General features: G+C 47.3%; 1 protein-coding gene and 1 non-coding gene across 2 annotated transcripts in view; both read left to right on the top strand.

The window, feature by feature from the left end:
- The window catches only part of GUCY2C (guanylate cyclase 2C), a 76,283-nt gene extending 70,337 nt beyond the window's left edge, over nt 1–5,946 (top strand). The window contains exons 26-27 of the mRNA XM_056134592.1: nt 4,192–4,268; nt 5,775–5,946. Of these exons, the coding sequence (XP_055990567.1) occupies nt 4,192–4,268; nt 5,775–5,946 (249 nt within the window). The remainder of the gene's footprint in view (nt 1–4,191; nt 4,269–5,774) is intronic.
- Nucleotides 5,947–12,178: 6,232 nt separating this feature from the next.
- Nucleotides 12,179–12,285, top strand: LOC130042493 (U6 spliceosomal RNA). Its single transcript, XR_008795241.1, has one exon. It is a non-coding gene; the product is annotated as a U6 spliceosomal RNA (small nuclear RNA).
- Nucleotides 12,286–12,566: the final 281 nt, after the last annotated feature.

Here is a 12,566-nt window from a genome sequence, read left to right as displayed (position 1 = left end):
AGAGGCATTGAGTGGTGAACATGTTCAGTCCAGTCTACTTTCAACCTGCATCTCCCCTCCTGGGAGGATCCTACAAACACCCTCCACTTGGTGTTGCCCTTTCTATCTGAATTGTCCTTTCCCCTAGAATACCCGGCTGGCCTCTAAGTTATGGAGTAATTCTCCTGGTGCTGATCTCAGCTATTCTTGGGTATTAATCTCATATTTTGTTACTTTATATCCCCCAGATGAATGCAATCTTTCTATGTCTATCCCTCTCTTTCTGACTCATTTCACTTAGCATGATACTTTCCATATTGTACCACTTGTATGTAAAGTTCATGACTTCATCTTTTCTAAGAGCTACATAGTACTCCATTGTGTAGATGTACCAAAGTTTCTTTAACCAGTCATCTGAAGAACCAAACTTTAAGCTTGATAATATCTCTTACTCTTACTGTGTTCATACAAAAAGGACATTGCTAAATAAACCATACAAATGACATAAAGGAAAGAGAAAAGCAACATAGACTTATTAGTTGTGCCTCAGTTGCTCGATTATAGGAGTGGCTCAGTAAACCTTAAGCTCCCTGCTGGAGGAGCAAAGTGTTATCCAACACTCAGGGTCTACTCATGGCTCTGTACGTGGGGTTAGTCGTTGCAGTACTGGGGGGGACCATGTGGTAGTGGGGATGGAGCCCAGACTTCCCTCACGCAGAGCCTGCCCTCAGCCGGCCACTGAGCTCTCCAGCCCTCACTCCTCACAGCTTAAATCAGGTTGTTCCCTCCTCCTGAGGCACCGCCCTGAGTACCCAGGCTCCCCAAACATTTAGCATCAGTGAAAGATTTCTGAGGATGCAGTGGACAAACATGAACTCAGAACCAACCAGAGCACGCACCTCAGAGGTTCCCAGACACTCGCCCCTGTGCTGCCTGGCCAGGGCGCGAACACGGTGCAGGTGGAGAAGTGTCCCAGGGCCCTGCCCGAGGCGTCTGGGAGACCCCAGCTTCATGGGCTTCCTGTGTGCGTCTCGGACCCGCACCTGAGGAGTATTAGTAGCAGAGGCTGACCGGATGCTTCAGTGCAACCAAGTCCTCACGCCTCCTTTGTCCTCTCCTCTGTGCATGTGTTTTAATAGTCATGGGGGTGACGGGGAGGAGGGGGGTACCTGAAATGAGAGGCCTGGCTATATATGCTTCCTGTGCTGACCCCCCGGTGGTCACCACAGCCCCTCCTCTCCCATCTCTCCCCGAGCCTCTTGCAGGCCCACGGCTACCCACAAGGGGACTGTCACCTCAGCGTGGTTCTTTAAATCCTGGGGAGTCTGGACTTGCCAGAGGAAGCCCCTGGTACGGTACTTTCCACTCAGTTTTTGAGGTCTTCATAGGAGCATTTTCTTTATTGAAAGAAAATGAGCTGCAGTTACAAAGCTGTCATGTTTGAGTTTCAGTCATACAATGATCGAACACCCACCCCTCCACCAGTGCACATTTTCCACCACCAGTGTCCCCAGTATTCCCCGCCCTCCTTCCCAAACCTTCCCCCCACCTCTGTGGCAGACAATATCCCCTATAGGAACGTTTTCTGCACAGAACGTCACCCTCCCCGCACACACAAAACTAGAAGCGGTCGGAGCTTCCCACAGTCTGAGCAGTGACCTGATGTAGCAGCAAGTGATTTATTTTTTATTTTTTATTTATTTTTTTATTAGTGAAACACCATGAGGTACAGTTGTAGATTTACAATTTTTTGTGCTTGGGTTTCGATTATACAACGATCAAATACCCATCCCTCCACCAGTGCCCATTTTCCACCACCATGGATAATATCCCTCCCACTCTGATCCCCCCCATGCCACCCTGCCTCTGTGGCAGGGCACTCCCCCTTGTTCTCTCTCTCCCCCTGGGTGTTGTGGTCTGCAAAAGAGGCATTGAGTGGCAAACATGTTCAGTCCATAGTCTACTTTCAACATGCATCTCCCCTCCTGGGAGGATCCTCCAAACACCCTCAGCAAGTGATTTTTAAATTAATAATTCTCCTCCAATTTTTTTTTCTTTTAAATATCTGTTCTAGCCATGCGCAATGTCTGCAGTGAGATTCCACTCACTGGCACCAGGTGGGCCTGGCCCACCACACAATATTTGTCATGTGCGCGCTTGTCCAAGTATGCCCTCTTAAGACGGGAGACTGAAAAATGTTTTATAGCAAAACCTGTTCAAAAGGTGCAGAGTCTGGCTTCGATGGCCTCCTCCCCCCCCCCCTTTTTTTTAAATAATTTTAAAAAATTTTTTTATTAGTGAAACACCATGAGGTACAGTTATAGACTTACAAATGTTTGTGCTTGGGTTTCAGTTATACAATGATCGAGTACCCATCCCTCCACCAGCGCCCATCCTCCATCACCACGGGTCCCAGCATCCCTCCCACCTCCCATCCCCCCATCTCACCCTGCCTCTGTGGCACGGCATTCCCTTTTGTTCTCTCTCTCTCCTTTTGGGTCCTGTGGTTTGCAAGAGAAGCATTGAGTGGCAATCGTATTTGGTCTATAGTCTACTTTCAGCATGCTTCTTCCATCCTGGGAGGATCCTCCCAACACCCTTTATTTAGTGCTCCCTTCTCTATCTGAGCTCCCTTTTCCCCTAGCATGTGTGGCTGGCCTCCAAGCCATGGAGTAAAATTCCTGGTACTAATCTCGGCCATTCTTAGGTGTTAGTCTCCTATTTTGTTACTTTATGTTCCCCAGATGAATGCAATCTTCTATGTCTATCCCTTTCTTTCTGACTCATTTCACTTAACACAATACTTTCCATGTACCACTTGTATGTAAATTTCATGACTTCGTCTTTTCTAACAGCTACATAGTACTCCATTGTGTAAATGTACCAGAGTTTCTTTAACCAGTCATCTGTTCTTGGGCCTCCTTCCCTTTTTATTTTTTTATAATTTATTTATTTTATTGAATCACTGTGGGAAAAGTTACAAAGCTTTCAGGTTTAGGTCTCAGTCATGCAAATATCAAACACATTTCCCTTTACCAATACTTATTTTTCACCACGAAAAACCTCAATAAACCCCCACCCCCCACCCCTCCCAATGCCTGTGAGGCAGATGAATTCTAGTTAACACTCTATCTACTTTGACTAGATTCATTGTTTTGATAAAAGATGCACCATTATTATTTAGAGTTTACCCCCCCCCATCAGACATGCTGAAAAAGCATTGTGAAATGATTTGCTTTCTACAGCTGGGTTCAAGAATTAAATGATGTCGCATGGCTGCGATAGTGGCCGCATGGTTTTGGCTTTCTGCTGTTTTACTTATTAACCCTGGAAGTATTTCTACTGAAAGTCAGATAATTAAGAGATTGGTTTCTGTGCTCTGGAGTCGTGGCCGTGCTGGAGAGCCGCTCGTGGGGGGCAACTGGTGACCTCAGTAGGGCGTGAAGGACGGGCCGGAACACCTCCCTTCCCATGAGATTTTAGTCGCCCCAACACCCCCGGCTCATACCTGGCTCTCCACAAGGCTCCCACGCGGCTGCCATCTTTCCTCCTTCCCTTTTAAGGTAGAATTCTTGCAATGTAATCGGGAAGTTTTGGAAAGTCTCTTAGGAAAAAAGAAAACTGTTTTGGGGGAAGAAAAAAAGTCCTGTCTTATGATTAGGAGAATTATTTATTGTTCCTTAGTTTTTTGGAACTAAAAACTTTTGTTTTGTTTTGTTTTGTTTTGTTTTGTTTTGGCCCACTCCTGGTGATGCTCAGGGATTACTCCTGGCTCTGTGCTCAGGAATCACTCCTGGTGACCATGTTACTCAGGGGACCATATGGGATGCCAGGGATCGAACACAGGTCAGCTGCATACAAGGCTAATGCCCTACCTGCTGTGCTATCACTCCGGCCCGTTATTTTTTTATGGGGCTGTACCCATTTAAAAAAGCCCATTTTTTATGGTGTTCAAGGGCTACTCCCAGCTCTGTGCTCAGACCAGGATCAGACCAGCAAAGCAGATGCCCAGCCTATGGAACATCTCTCCAGCCCTAAAGCCTTAATTTCTAAGGCACTTGGAAGTGAGGATCTGTCTGTCTGTCTGCCATGAACGCAGAGCCTGTCAGGAAGGGGTGTTGTGGGTGAGAGAGCCGGGGGTAGTGGGCTGCTGGGTCTCCGGGTCAGCTCTGTCGGGACCCTGGGAAGTGACTCGCCTTCTTGTCTCCCCAGGGAAGAGGCACGGAGACCACCTACTGGCTGACGGGCATCAAGGACAAGGAGTGCAACCTGCCCACCCCTCCCTCCGTGTAAGTTGCTGGGGGTGGGGGTCACCGTCTGCTGACCAGGTGGTGCTGCTGGGCTCTGCCAGGCACTGATGTGGTGAAGGGATGACACAGAGGTTTAGAAACCTCCCTAGACTGGGCACCTGAGCTGTAGTACAGGGGGGACAGCGCTGGCCTTACTGCAGCTGGTTCAAGACCAATCCCCAGCATCCCATCTGGTTCCCTGAGGGCCACCAGGAGAAATTCCTGAGCACAGAGCCAGGAGTAACCCCTGAACATTACCGGGTATAGCCCAAAAACAGAAAGAAAAAAAGGAAGGAAGGAAGGAAGGAAGGAAGGAAGGAAGGAAGGAAGAAGCCAAAGTTGAAAGGAAGAAGCCAAAGTTGAAAGGAAGAAGCCAAAGTTCCCAGCATTTTCAGGAGGACAACAGACCATTTAGAGATCACCCTCTTGCATGTCAGGATCAGACAACAGGGCCCTCTGCACCCCAGCCCCACCTTCCTACCACCCTCCACACCTCACCCCTGCCTATCACCCTCCAAACCCCACCCCTGCCTACCGCCCTCAACACCCCAGCACTGCCCACCACCCTCCCGCCTCACCCCTGCCTACTGCCCTCAACACCCCAGCACTGCCCACCACCCTCCACACTCCACCCCTTCCTCCCTCCCTCCACAATTCAGTCCTGCCTACCACCCCCTGCATTCCACCCCTGCCTACCACCACACTCCAGCCCTGCCTACCACCCTCTGCACCTCACCCCTACCTACCACCCTCCACACTCCACCTCTGTCTACCACCCTCTACACCCCATTCCTGCCTCTATGTCTCACCCGTGCTGATCGCCCTCTGCACCTCACCCCTACCCGCCAGAGCCTGCAGTGCTCTGCTGAATCTCAGGTGACACAGAGTTCCCCCCGCCCCACATTGGCACTTTGCTCCTTCCTTGAACTCTGCCTCCTGAGAAGAGGAAGACACAGTTTCGGGTCTAACACTCATGTTTCAGTTCCTGCAACAGGGACCCAAACTGTTATTCAGTCACATTCCAGAGAATTCACTCACGAGGCTTTCACTGTGACAGAGAAGCCCCTTGATGCAGCTGGGTACAGGCTAGTGAAGAAGGGATAAGATTGCACCCCCTTATCCCGGGGTGTAGGAGTCCTGACCTCACACGTGAAGTGCCCCTGTTCATTTCAAAACCTAAAAAAGTCACCATCCAGCTGAGCTTTCCCTAAAAAGCTCCCTCCTAACAAGGTGTGGAGCCCGCAAGACTTAGGGTCCCACCAGGGCCAGGCCTCCTGGGCAACCTCTCCACTTCTGACCTCAGCTTTGCCCCAGGAAAGGGCTTTCGTGGTCCAAACAGGACCCTGGGGAACGGGACTGCCCATGCCTCAGGTCCTTGGACTCCCCGGGCCCCTGAGTTCAGCACTGGGCGCGCAGTTGGCACCTGTCGGGCGTGGACCAGACAGTCCGGCAGGAAACTTGCAGGGAAACTCCCGTGATGTGACTTTCTCCCCCTCTCTCTCCCAGGGAGAATCAGCAGCGCTTGCAAGCGGAATTCTCAGACATGCTGGCCAACTCCTTACGGAAGAGACAGGCCGAAGGGGTCCGAAACCGCAAAGTGCCCCGCGTGGCCAGCTACAAGAAAGGCGCGCTGGAGTACCTGCAGCTGACCACCGACAAGGAGACAACCCACCTGTGAGCCCAACACGCCTGTGGGCCTGAGCTGGGTCCTGCAAGCCCCCATTTCCCTGGAGACATGGATGTACCTGCTTGACCTGGGCCAGGCTCTGTGGCGCCTGAACTGGCTTCTGCCAATGCACCAGGTTCCAGAACCTTCCTCTCGAGGAGCAGCCCAAGAGAAGCACTCTCTGGAGACAGATTCTGGGGGTTCACTTTGATTGTGCTCATTGGCTCTTTTTCCTTGGATATGCACCAGGGGATTTCCCATCCCCCACCTCTGCCCTGCCCATTGATGCCTTATTTCCATTAAATTATATTTAACTCTGATTTTTTTTTAATTGGGGCTGGAGCGATAGCACAGCGGATGCAGTGTTTGCCTTGCATGTGGCCGACCTGATTCAATTCCTTCACCCCTTTCGGAGAGCCCAGCAATCTACCAAGAGTATCTCGCCCACATGGCAAAGCCTGGCAAACTACCTGTGATGTATTTGATATGCCAAAAACAGTAACAAGTCTCACAATTTGCTGTGAGACGTTACTGGTGCCCGCTCAAGCAAATCAATGAACAATGAAAGGACAGTGCTTTTTTTTCATTTGATTATTTGATATTCAGGGCTTCTTCTTGTCTTGCTCTCAGGGATCACTCCTTGTGGTGTTTGGGGGACTTCATGTGTTACTAGGGATACAATAGTTTGGCTGCATGCAAACTCCTTTATTTATTTATTTATTTAGGGGGGTGTTTGGGGCCACACCCAGCAACTGTCAGGCGTTACTCCCGTTTTTGAACTCAGTGCTCCTGGCAGTGCTCGGAAAACCATATGGATGCTGGGGATCAAACCTAGGTCAGCTTTGTGCAAGACAAACACCCTACCTGCTGTACTATCACTCCAGACCCTAGCTCTGATTTTTTAAGAACATTTGTTAGATGAAGGGTTTATTGAGTCTGTGTAAAGTGCTGGGAAGCTGTGTCCCCACACTGGAATGGACCAAGCCCACACCTTACACAGGCAGGTGCGGTGCCTGTTAGGGTCTGAGTATCTGATCTGGGAGCGAGTGGGGCAGGAGCAGAGATTCTCCTGTGGCTATGAGGGCCCCGGCCTTTGGACTCCAGCCATCTCGCAGCATTTCCATATGACTGATGAGAGAATCTAGGTACTGGGGACCCAGGGCTTCTCAGCTGTTACTAAAATCCATCAAGTTATGCAAAGAAGTCACAACAATTACAGTATCACTTTATTACTGTCATCCCGTTGTTTGCCAATTTACTCGAGCGGGCACCAGTAACATCTCTATTCGTCCCAGCCCTGAGATTTTAGCAGCCTCTACTTACTCATTTTTTCCCAACGATTGGAGGCTCTTTCAGGATCAGGGGAAATGAGACATGTTATAGTTACTGGTTTGGGCATATCAAATATGCCACAGGGAGCTTGCCAGGCTCTGCCTATGCAGGCGGGATACTCTCGGTAGCTTGCCAGGCTCTCTGAGAGGCATATATATATATATATATATATATATATATATATATATATATATATTTCTCTCTATGATTTGTTGCCTACTGTCTGAACTCCATCAAACATGGTGTGGTAATCATGGAAAATGGATAGAGAAGTGTCTTATGATGTGTCAAATTACAATTACAGTATGCTAGTTAATCAAAACAAAAACTATTCAACAAAATAGTTTCCATCAGCTTTGGAACCGTATTACATTCGTTGTCTTGGAGATCTTCGTTGGAATGCCAGGAGTTAGAACAATGCAAGAACACATAGCTAATGAAACAGCAGGTGCCAAACCATACATTGCATCATCTCGGAGGACACCAATCAGGACCAACACCGCAGACCACAACTAGGTAATGGTGCTCTCAGAGGAAGGAAGGTGAAGCGTGATAGGAAACCCTTCCTGCAAAGTGCCACTGATCCATTGATCATCGAGGGAGGCTACCAAGAGAACTGGGTCTTCTACCCCAAAAGGAAGTCGGAGCATGTTTGGGTTAGCAAAGCCAGCAGCATGTCTGGGGAAGTGCCTCAAGACCAGGTCACTTGCTTTGCATATGTGAGGGCCTGGGGTTGATTCTCGGGACCTTAAGGTACCCCCAGAATCACTGGGTATGGCCCTAAACAAAAAGAAGTGATGGTGTAGCAGGTTTTATTTTCAGTTCAAACCAACAACCTTCAGAAGACCTGCAAGGAGAAACAGTAAGAAGGAATAACCCCAGAGGCACAGCCTGGGGGAGAAAAGGTTTCATTCTCCTACTTCTCATTACCAACACTGATTGCATTTGCATTCGAATCCATGTGTATTAATTACAAGGTTACTTTGAAGAAAAATATTTTTCCATAAAGAAGTGAAAAACTGGGGCTGGAGAGATAGCACAGTGGGTAGGGCATTTGCCTTGCACACGGCCAACCCAGCTTCAATTCCCAGCATCCCATATGGTTCCTTGAGCACCGTCAGGAGTAATTCCTGAGTGCAGAGCTAGGAGTAACCCCTGTGCATCGCTGGATGTGACCCCCCAAAAAAATTTTTAAAAAAGAAAATGAAAAACTATGTATGTCTTTAAGGAACCAGAATAAAAAATCCTCTTTTCTTTAAAAATTAGCATCTATGTTTTTAAAGGAATCAGAATGGAATTCTTTTAAAAACTAAATGTTCCTTCTGGTAACAAATGAGATTCAATTATACAAGAGGAAAAAGAAACAAACGCGGATTTTCCCAGAACCCTACCTACTGCACAAAGGAAAATGCTTCTGTCTGTCTGTGAGCAACTGTTTTCAATGATCACAGTCCTTTGTTTTTATTACAGAAAAAAGAATAATTATCAGAATGACGTGGCAAATTGTTTCTTTTGTATCTGAATCCCATTAATTTTTATTCAGCCAACAGATGGCAAACCAGCTGCTAGAGGCTGTGTTCTGACAATGACCTTGTTCCATTAATTGGCAATAAATCCACTAGCCTAGGAAAATAAGAATTCCAAGCCTAGAACTCTCAAAGGATAAAGGTTTCCTATTTGGAGTAACAATACATCGTTTCTCAAATTGGAAAAAATGTCATTCTCTCTATGCTGTATTTTTTTAAACATAAAACTTGATGTGGCTCCTCTCTGGAAAGAAAGATGGCGGCCGCACGGGAGCCTTGTGGAAAGCGGGTTTGAGCCGGGCTCGGGGGAGCGGCGGGGACCTCATGGGAAGGGGGGCTTTGTGGGCCGTCCCCCACGCCCCACCAAGGTCGCCAGCTGCCCCCCACGAGCGGCTCTCCGGCACGGCCACGGCCCCGGAGGCACAAGGACTTAGCACAGAGAACCAGCCGCTTGGAGCAGAAAAGCAAATGGACTTGTGTTGATCCGCGCCACCAAGCCTGCCCGGAGGGGGAAGGGCGTTGACCAGCCCGCCTGCTCCTCTCTGGAAAGAAAGATGGCGGCCGCACGGGAGCCTTGTGGAAAGCGGGTTTGAGCCGGGCTCGGGGGAGCGGCGGGGACCTCATGGGAAGGGGGGCTTTGTGGGCCGTCCCCCACGCCCCACCAAGGTCGCCAGCTGCCCCCCACGAGCGGCTCTCCGGCACGGCCACGGCCCCGGAGGCACAAGGACTTAGCACAGAGAACCAGCCGCTTGGAGCAGAAAAGCAAATGGACTTGTGTTGATCCGCGCCACCAAGCCTGCCCGGAGGGGGAAGGGCGTTGACCAGCCCGCCTGCTCCTCTCTGGAAAGAAAGATGGCGGCCGCACGGGAGCCTTGTGGAAAGCGGGTTTGAGCCGGGCTCGGGGGAGCGGCGGGGACCTCATGGGAAGGGGGGGCTTTGTGGGCCGTCCCCCACGCCCCACCAAGGTCGCCAGCTGCCCCCCACGCGCGGCTCTCCGGCACGGCCACGACTCCAGGGCACAGAAACCAATCTCTTAACTAGCTAACTTTTAATAGAAATTCTTCCAGGGTCAATAAGTAAAATAGCAGAAATTCAAAACCGCGCGGCCGCGATAGCGGCCGCGCGACCTCATTTTATTCTTAAACCAAGTTGTAGAAAGCAAATCATTTCACAACGCTGTTTCAGCATGTCTGATTGGGGTGGGGGGGGTGGGTCGTAAGCTCTAAACAATAGTTGTGCATCTTCTATCGAAATAATCTATATAGTCAAAGTAGATAGAGTATTAACTAGAACTCATCTGCCTCACAAGAATTGGGAGGGGTGGGAGGTGGGGGTCTATTGGGGTTCGGGGTTAAAAATGAGTATTGGTAAAGGGAAATGTGTTCGGTATCTACATGACTGAGACCTAAACCCGAAAGCTCTGTAACTTTTCCCACAGTGATTCAATAAATAAATAAATTATATAAAAAAAAAATAAATAAATAAAAAAAAAAACTTGATGCACTTATACCTACTCATATACCGCCCAGATGAAACCCAGTTAAAATTCACCTTATTTTGAAGCTTTCAATAAGCACCTAGTTGGTTTGCGATAGCACAGTGGGTAGAGTATTTGCCTTGCACGCGGCCAATCCAGGTTCAATTCCCAGCATCCCATATGGTCCCCTGAGCACCGCGAGGAGTAATTCCTGAGCGCAGAGCCAAGAGTTACCCCTGAGCATTGCCGAGTATGACCCAAAAAGAAAAAAAATGCAATTTATCACTTTAGGTCTTTAGTTCTTTGAGAATAAATCAAACACGATGGACAGACCAGTGCTAAGACAACAGATGCTTTGTGAATAATTGAAAGTGAGTGGACGCAATTGGCGCTTACTCACCTGAGTAACACTAAGGGTGAAGAAGTTTAAAACTGGGAGCAACCAACAAAGGTGAAGAGTTGCCTTGAGAATGACAGGGAAAGGTCAAATCACAGAAGCTTTGTTCATGGATTTGGCCTCTCTCTTCCCCAACCCCTTCTTTCCACTGTAGGATGTGCCCAGTCAGAGTTAAAGCCTTTAGACCTTGATCTAAGACCAGGAGAACTAGCCTGAGGCAGAGGACTAAAGACTAGAAAAAGGTTTCTTAGAGTTTATTAAGACTCAATACTGCATTTTTTTCTTGTTTATAAATAATACAAACAGTAGCAGGGCAAACTCAGGGAGTAAAAATGCAGGAATATTCCAGAATTTCTAGGTTATTCAGGTCTAGAAATGAGGTGAATTCACACAATTCATGAAAATTCAGATAAAAGGGAAGGTTTGAGGTGGTGCTCTCCCAGATTTTAGATGCTTCCTGTAATTTAACCATATTTGGTGGTTTCCTGGGGGTGATCATGGAAACTCTCATGGCATAAATGGATATAATTTTTACTATGCGAACTTATCATCATGAGCATACACTTACCTATAAGTCAGCCTGGGGTAGCTTGGTCATCTATTTAGGATTTTCTTGGCTACAACCAATCTTAGTCTCCACCAAGTCTTATCCTCGGCGGTCTCACCTTATGCTGCGTCTAACACCTGTAACACAGGAACTCCTTTAGCAAAAGCATAGTCAGCTTCCCAGCATTCTATATGGCTATGGAAGAGGGATGAAATCAAAGACAGGAACTGATCAAAGATGGGAGGGAGTATGGTACTGACAAAGGAGCAGGCACAATAATTACTAAACATCCTTGCATGGGTGCAAAGATGATTCCAGGGGCTGGAGCGATAGCACAGCAGGTAGAGTGTTTGTCTTGCACACAGCTGACCCAGGTTCTGTTCTCAGCATCCCATATATATTTTTCAAAGTACTTAAACATTTGAAGGAGTTTTTTTCATTACTTTTTAAAAAATAGTTCTGTTGTAATTTTATTCTGATATAATTACAATAATTCTGACACAAATACAGAATTATTAATATGCTATTAATATAATTAATATGCTGTTAATTCCTCCATGCTTATGAATACTTGTTCTTTGATCAAGAGCGTGCTCAATTTTTATAAATGATTCTAGTGTGCTTGAAATAGTGTATTTATTAGGCGAGATATGTAATTCTGTTTCTGGCATGTGTCAATGGGAGGGGGTTTTGCAAATGGTTTCTTCCTGTTTTCAGCCCAAATGTGTTTTCTATGTGGCTTATGTGGTTCACTCCCAATACTCTTCAACCTGCGTTACTAGTGGCTGTTCCAGTCAATGTTGGAGACAGTCCATCTTTTTAAATTTTACGTCAATGTTTTCTAATTTTACATTTCTTTATTGCAGAAACATCATTTATGATAAAAAAAAGTTTTGAAATCAGGGATAAGTCAAAAATAAAATAAGGAACACTCACGTTTCCATATTTCCTATAAAAACCACTCAGTTCTTATTTCCGCTGCACAGATACTAAAATTGGAGCAAAACAGAGAAGATGGGCACAGCCTTGGCACAAGGCTGGCATGCAAATTTGTGAAGCATCCCATATCTTAGTTGGTGGGGGGGGGAGCTTCAAAAGGAAAAGACACCGAGTACTTAATATATTCTTCACATGTTTTTCTAATGCATAATGATTTTTTATAAATGGGTAATCTGCATAAACACTCTGCATAAACAATCTGCCTAAAAACGTGTGTTCAAGTAATTTATCTCATTCTCTGAGGTATGACCCATTCATTGCCTACCATACTTTATCTGACAGATGTCATTGGTTCTAATTTCTTTGTCCTGACGTCTGATGATCTCAGCTCCTCATGTGGCCTCTTCAGGCACT

The sequence above is a fragment of the Sorex fumeus genome, unplaced genomic scaffold (genome assembly GCF_029834395.1).
Source record: "Sorex fumeus unplaced genomic scaffold, SorFum_2.1 ptg000100l, whole genome shotgun sequence".
Lineage (NCBI taxonomy): Eukaryota > Metazoa > Chordata > Mammalia > Eulipotyphla > Soricidae > Sorex > Sorex fumeus.
Note: the sequence above shows the minus strand (reverse complement) of the source record. Positions and strands in the feature narration are given on the sequence as shown.